This window comes from Trachymyrmex septentrionalis, unplaced genomic scaffold, assembly GCF_001594115.1.
Source record: "Trachymyrmex septentrionalis isolate Tsep2-gDNA-1 unplaced genomic scaffold, Tsep1.0 scaffold73, whole genome shotgun sequence".
Lineage (NCBI taxonomy): Eukaryota > Metazoa > Arthropoda > Insecta > Hymenoptera > Formicidae > Trachymyrmex > Trachymyrmex septentrionalis.
This window is the reverse complement of record NW_017305916.1, coordinates 1114936-1122716: the sequence shown is the minus strand read 5'-3', so window position 1 is coordinate 1122716 and position 7781 is coordinate 1114936. Positions and strand designations below refer to the sequence as shown.

General features: G+C 33.5%; 2 protein-coding genes across 2 annotated transcripts in view; one reads left to right on the top strand and one right to left on the bottom strand.

Annotated features, from left to right (window-relative positions):
• Positions 1-7781, bottom strand: part of LOC108753906 — a 67879-nt gene that overhangs the window by 51355 nt on the left and 8743 nt on the right. The window lies entirely within an intron of this gene.
• LOC108753850 lies at positions 6363-7384 on the top strand. Its single transcript, XM_018495784.1, has 3 exons — positions 6363-7005; positions 7108-7296; positions 7359-7384. The coding sequence occupies exons 1-3, from the start codon at positions 6363-6365 to the stop codon at positions 7382-7384; spliced, it is 858 nt and encodes a 285-aa protein (XP_018351286.1).

Sequence of the window (7781 nt, the reverse complement as noted above, 5' to 3'; positions counted from 1 at the left end):
TAGATAACAAAAATTACTAAAGAAAAAAGAAATAAAGAATTTATAATAAATATAACAATATTGCTACCAGATAATTAGAAAGGTGTAATAACAAGTTCTAAGTATATCTTATTATAATTTTTTTTTTATGACATATGTATAATAATAAAAAGAAAAATCGTTTTATCTAAATCTTACATTTGTATGAATTTTATATTAATATTATTAATCGCAAAAGTTAAAACTTGTCTTACTATAATGAGTGTTGTTCGATGCTTTGCAGGTTCCAAAATACGGAGAAATTTCCTGAACGACAGTGGTCTCCCTCACGTACGTGTCATGAATGCTAATGAAACCGCACCTTTCGTATAATAAATACACGAAAGCGTATTTATAAACGTAGCACGACGCTGCGATGATTTCTTCTTTTTTTCACGTCCAATACATACGGCTTCTTAATTTTTTACAAACGTTTAGTGATGATGATAACGGTATATAATTTTTTAAAAAATGAAGAAATAAACAGAGGGGGAAGGAATAATTTGTATCTACGAGTAAACTATGAAAATAAAGAGACGTACGTGCAAGATTACTTGATGACGTGAGAAGGATGGAAAACGAAGAAATGTCATGAATTACGGCATAAAGTTTAGATGTTCTGCTATCGCGCGGTTATTTCCGTTGACGTTTCATTTGCGACACCATCCGCGAGATGTTGAGGAGAAGAAATCGTCATAAAAGCGCCGTGATGTCCATCCCCTCGTAAGAAAAATATGCAAATTAAACGGCGCTGCCAAACCAGAGACTTTGACGCACAGAGCCGTTTGGCGGTTGTCAGACGGTTGTAAAAGTTCAGCATGTGTAATAAAAGTTGCATGAGAGCTAAAAGACAAAGTCTGGAGTTCTCTCTGGATCGACCGATATTCCACATAGAAAATTCCTACGCAATGATTTTTCACACACCAAATGATTCTCTCTCATCATTACGCAACACAATTTTTATATATAGAGCTGTGTGTATATGTCTGTTTAATTTTGCTGAGAAATAGATCTCTCAGCATGTTATCACGATACATTGCGTTGCAACGTGTCGTGAGCGTAATGCCATGAAACTTGTCTCCGCTATAACAACCGCAGTCGACGCAAATAACAATAGATGAACATTGCGGAAGAAGAAAGTTGGCAGAATCCGCTGCAAAAGAAAGCCTTGGCGATGTTGGTCACGGCGAGGAAAAAAAACCGGACGTTCTTCATTCTCGCAGAAGTAATTCGCTTTTCGATTGTGCGGTTCGCGGTTTATGCGGCAGATGCAGATGCGAAATAATGAGAGAGAGAATGGCTTTTGCAGAAACTGGACATTAATTTAAAGGCTATATTGAGCAAAAGATTCATTGGATTATTATAATTTTTTTTTTTTTTTTGAAGGATTATAGAATCTATACCTCTTCTTTCAATAGCCATTTGAAATAATTAAAGCATTATGTAAGATAAAAATAATTATATACATGGAAAGAAGTTTGCCTAATAAGATTTCAAATCTATAGCCTACGCAACATAAATGTCGGTTTATTTAACTAACAACGTCATGGACAGAAATATCCACGTATAACTTCGCTGCTTCGTATAATTACTTTTCTTTTCAACAGAGCTTTCGCAGTCAAGTTTGCATCGCGAATGAATCTCACATATATATTTTCGTTGGTAAACGTCTACGAATTAATTATGAATCACATTGTACTTCGCGACCGTGCGAAGCGAGTTAACGTGAGTTAATTCCAGGTTTATCTGCACGATTTTCCTGTAAAACGACGATTATTATGGCTCTATATTTACGTATGTGCGAATATGACGAAGTAGCATAAAGAGATATACTATACAACGGAGAATAGAAATGCCTATGACTGAAACGATGAGAATGATAATGGACTAATTGAATAATTTAAAAAACGTAAATGACCGCAAGACAATTTTGCTTTATAACATGCAGGATGTAAAAATGATCAAAGGTAATGGCAGGAAAAATTACCAGTGCGTTAATCGAAAGATAGCGGAATGATTCGTATGATCAAATAGAAGAATGTACATATCTCGAAACGAGTATAAAAGCTTCATACGGAATGTAGAACGAAAAAAGCGAATATAAAACGAAGAATCGTTTTAAAGATCCTTCTCCTGTAAAAACTGCAATAAAACATTCTTACAGAACACAGAAGTATTGTGTAAACCAGGAAAGTTACTTGAAGCTTAGACAATAGAAAAAGTTTTTATTATTTGGAAACATGATTGACACAATAATCTTTGATTTCTCCGGTCATTTTTCATCGCAAAAATCCGCGAATTTTCAGATCCCATCTTACCGTAATTTTGTATGCCAAGTGATCAATAAGATACAAACTATAATACGACCATCAAATCTCGAATTTAGAAGTTTAAGTCAAAAAGAGCATTAAATCAGTCCAAATAATTTATTTAATTCATTCACTTGATCTATAAAAATTAATTCGTATGGAAATTATCAAAATTTATAGATATATTGTTAAAATTTCAATGTTAACAATTTTTATTTATTTTTTTGGCTAAACAATAACCTTCCAAATCGGTTCGTAGTCCAAATTAGTCCCTCACAAGCAAAACGACTTAGATCATCTCTCTTTCTTTCTTTATGCTTCCGAAAGATCCTAAGTTCAAAAGCGCCGATTACTGTAATTTACTTGGCAATCAATCCACAGGTGCACTTTTATTGATGATTTCCTTTTTCAGAAAAAGTATGTTACTGGTGTAATCTCCAGCCAAATTTCTCGGAAAGCTACTTTTGTGTTTGACGTGCGATCGTTGATCGTAACATGCGATCATCGTTAACACATTAAATCACACATGATCGCGTGATACAAATATATTTGAGAATTGTTACAAATTCTATATTTTTATCAGATTATTCTTTCCTTTACTGCTTTGTGTTTTGATTCAAAAAGCAGAGTAAACAACATGCATTTTGTGCATATTTTTATCAAAAGGACAGTGCCATTTTTTAAATATTTTAAATTATATGACATATTTAAATACTTTTTAGAAATATGAATATAGAATAAAAGTCACGATTTAAAAATATTATAATACTATATTTACATAAAAACATTTAAACGTTAAAAAATTTCATTAAAAAGCAGAGCTCAAAGTCTGAGATACAAGCTTGTTATGTGCGTTTGAAAAAGCGGTTTGCTGTTTGTTTTAAGCAATAAATTATTGGAATGTATATACAATTTTAAAGAATTTTCAAGATTATTTGTACCATTTTATATTATATTACGCTATTAAAGTGCCAGCCTCGAGCATCAACTCGCTCAATTTTTTAAAGATACACCTGCATATAAAATATCGAATGTTACCGAGCTTCAGGCATCGCGCTTGCGGTTATCAGGAAAAACTTGTCCGACTGGTCATGCATAAAATACATCGAGTCTATTGACACGAGAACCAACAAGAGCAAAGTACTTGGAAGAGCACGAGACTGCGGTGAAACTTACAAACTCTTAATAAATTGCCTTTTTCTGATATCACTGCAGCGCAAAATTTACATAACACAAACTACACGTCTTCTTATAGCTTCCTGTTCTAATAAAAAAACAGGTTCAGGTTTTATATATTTATATATTTATAATGTATGAAATATCTGCTAACAATGTAAGACTTGTGTATTAGCAAATTAATATTCATTCATAAGATTATAATGCAATGATTTAATTTACGTGTTGCACCGAAAATAATACAGATGTAGAAAGAATATGTAATAGTAAGTTACGACAAACTAATTATATAACTAATTATATGATAACACGGAAAGGGAACACTGTCACGACATAGTTCCGACTGATGGCCGGTCGCTCAACTATGTGAGAAACGGGTCAAACAGGTGTGACAGAAGGTCTGGTAGGTGTGTGCCACATTTAAATAAATATGTAACCATCAGTTTCCCAGATAAACTTCTATACGACAGTTCGATAGCAAAGCTATGACACGTATTTTTTTCTACATGTACTCATAATTATATGTAAATTATTTTATTACATATTCGCAGTATGATTATTATTTACAATATTATTATATGTATATATTTTGATAAACTCAAATAAAATGAAGATAAAAATATCGTTTCAAATTTAATATTTTTAATGTAAACAGTTAAAGACGGAACAGTTAACACTTAAAGATGGGAATAATTGCCAAGGAAAAAAGTACATTTTAAACAAACGATAAGCAACAAGACATGTTCTTTAAATACAGTTTATGTAAGGTTATTTAATATAGTCTTAAAATATTTAAAATTTCAATAAATATAAAAAAATAAATAAAATTATAATAAAACTAATCAAATAAATCAATTTTACGTCTAATATGTGACTAGTATTAGATAAAAAGTAGCTATAGTAAAATATTATGATATAATATTATGATATAATACTTTTTATTAGACTACTCGTTCACTCAACTATATTATGCGATGACTACTTTACACTTTCGAGGCCACCAATGGAATGTTGTTACTCAGCGATGATAATACAGCTCGCTGATTATCGTGCAGCTCGAAGCCTCTTCAGGGTCACTTAAGTTACATCGTAATGATGCCCAGGCGGCGAACCGGTTACGGTCCCGGACCCTAAGGCCCTGCCACTGCACTTATTTGGCCCCGAGACCGCCCTCCATCACTAAACCGGTCGCGAGACAGACGAAAATAAGAAGAAAAGGGCACGAAGGAACCCACAAAAATTAACCTCGCGCTCGCTCGCACCTGGTTCGAAGATGAAAACACGTAGTCAAACTGGCTCAAAGCCCTTAACCACAAGAGAGACTCCAATAACTCTTATAGACGCTACTTCTGATAGAGTAATCCACACACACACACACACACACACACACACACACACACACACACACACACACACACAAAATCTATAAATGAAGTAATTGTCATTGCATAAATATGTGCAAATATTGCTACACATGGCACTATAAATAATACAGCATATTGCATATAAATCTCGCTCAAAGGACTATAGTTAGCATTAATTACTGCTCGATACAATTCACACACTCGGAGTTAAGATCGATGTTAACTTCACGAATACAATACAATAAATATTCGTGTCGATCCGCCCCCGCAATTTTTAATTCGTTCCATTACCTCGACGACAATGGAACAAAGATACATCGTTCTCAAGTCCTTCCTTTCGATAACGCTTCGATTGTAAGTACCTCCGGAGTGCACAATACGCCAGATAGTCGCGCTCAGAAAGATACAACACCCCTTTGCGCCAAAAGGGTTGGACTTATAAATCTAACGATAAATCTATCACCAGCAAAAGCTGACCGATATCACGCCTGTGGCTAGTTGCCAAAACTATCCTGCAAATCTTGTATTATACAGTCGCATGCGAGACATTCTCTTTCCTCCTATTTCGCATAGCTATATCTAACCACATTGTCCAGCTGATCTCTTCTCTTTCTCGAATGAGCAAGCCGTAAAAAAATAAGATTTATTCTAGTAACATTATTTTTTCTGTTTGCTACTTGGTCGTTATTTGCGGCCAGAAAGCGAAGCCCTTCGAGCGAATCCTCAAGGACAGATGCTTCCTACTCGTAAATAAGAATGTCCATAATTCTTCGCAAGATATTAGACGCGCTTTCATATTTACACTCATATCTTATTATGCAAATGAATGAATTCTGCAGCAGTCTATTATTAACACGGAGAAATTAAAAAATAGCATAGATAGAGTGAATTTCATTCACTGAGTGTATCTCATTAAATGTTATTTATATTATCAACGAGGCTTGACTTAATGCATAGCATTTAAGTCTCTTGTTGATTTTTTTTTTCAAAATAATAAATTTATTTCAGAATTATAAATGATGGAATAAGCAACGTTGAAGTTCTAATAATCGACTCGCACTTCGTTAAACCACTCTACTAAATGGAACGTTTGCGTGTCGGCAAATTGTATAACATTGTTAGTTACTCGACGATGTCCACCTATGATATTGCAGGGCGTCACACTCCTATAGGGGAAGGTAAATAGGTGGTGATCCTGCAAACCATCGTTCAGTCACAGTCAGTAATATACATGTGGATTGTCGAAGCAACATGTGCCGTGCCATAATTTGTCGTTAACTTCTTCCATATTTCTTCCTGCAGTAAAACATAGTTCAATCGCTGCAAAAGCTTGTTATCACACCAAAGTTCAGAAAAAGTGTACGAGTTTTAAGAACACAAAGATGTGTACATAGAATTTTTTAAAGTGTTAATGAGAGACTTGAAGATTCGCAGATTGAACCGATCAATCTCCTGTACATTGCACTCTTCCACTAACATTGGACAAACAGTACACATGCAGAACCTCATTACAACTAATCCTACCAAAATGAACATCATTATACCAATTATTCCTGCAACCGTGCGTAATATCATGGACTTCACGCTACTAGTGGTAGGCATTAGCCTAAATGCTTTTCTCGGTCTCTTTATCGTATTAAATTCTACCATGCACACATCCACTAACTGTTACATAGTAGGTCTGGTATTATCAAACTTTGTAATCTTGCTTGAACCACTTGAACAAGTACTTAACTGGATTTTCGATATACGCTTAGAGATGAATCTCGACTACGTATTTTTTATGAGCTTCGTCACGTCCAACCTGACGATAATTCTACTAAATATTGAGACGTACGTTGTCATTTGTCAAAAAAATTCGCCTCTTCTCAAGCCGCTTTTAAAAATTTCAACAGCTATAAAAGGAATCTTATTCATATGGGCAATATGTACAATGGCAACAGCCATAGAATTACACTTGTACGATCATTTTGTAAAAGAAATTATGTACGATATTTACGTTTCATCCACTATTATGTTTCTAATATTCCCGTGTTTTATTTTTATTTTGCTCAACTACTTCATCCTACATGACCTGATACTATTAAAATCACAAACTGAAACGTTAAGCAAAGATATGAAGCGTTTTATCTCTCTAGGTACGTAAAAATTTCATTTTAATGCAAATATGGCGATTATTTAAGTCTTTATAGATCTCTTATGCTTCTTCATTATACTGAAATAACTTTTGTGTTGTGCAGTTGGTATTTATACTGGGTTTTTTGTAACTATGGTGCCATATAGAATTGCGAGAGCTATTACTCTTATAACACAATCTCACTCTAACAATATGGCAATAGAGATAACTTATACAATGGTTAAAATGTATCCAACAATCCTACCAATAATATGTTTCATAATATGGAAAGAGTCTCGTCCAATCTCTCAAGGTTAGTAATATAAATATATTAATTAATTAATATAAAAATAATTAATAATTTTTCTATTTCAGACGAGACTACATTATCAACGGCATAAAACCTCATAACATAGATATTCTGATACATGACAAGATAAAAGTATATTCATGCAAGTATATTCCATTAAAGTAATCTATACAATTTTTTGATAATCTAATCTATCTTATTGCATTTTCTCGCAAAGATTTATCCATTGTATGCATCTTTGGGTGATTTATTATTCCTAAGAAGAAAACTCGTACGTGCGATAACCAAGCACATCCGCTCTCATGAGAGAAAAAAACCGATGTGCAATCTGCACACAAATTTTTGAATTCACCGAGCTTTCTGTATGCAAATTAGTTTCCATTTAATTTTCTCCTTCAAAAGTCAAACTAGCATTGTACTTAAGAATCTTTGTACTTATATAAGATAAGGAAATATATTATTATATTTATAAATTATAAATTTTACAG

Coding starts and splice junctions, on each gene's coding strand:
- LOC108753850 (XM_018495784.1), top strand. CDS start 6,363: ATGCAGAACCTCATTACAACTAATCCTACCAAAATGAACATCATTATA. Junction 7,006..7,107: donor GAAGCGTTTTATCTCTCTAG/GTACGTAAAAAT, acceptor TGTGTTGTGCAG/TTGGTATTTATACTGGGTTT. Junction 7,297..7,358: donor GTCTCGTCCAATCTCTCAAG/GTTAGTAATATA, acceptor TTTCTATTTCAG/ACGAGACTACATTATCAACG.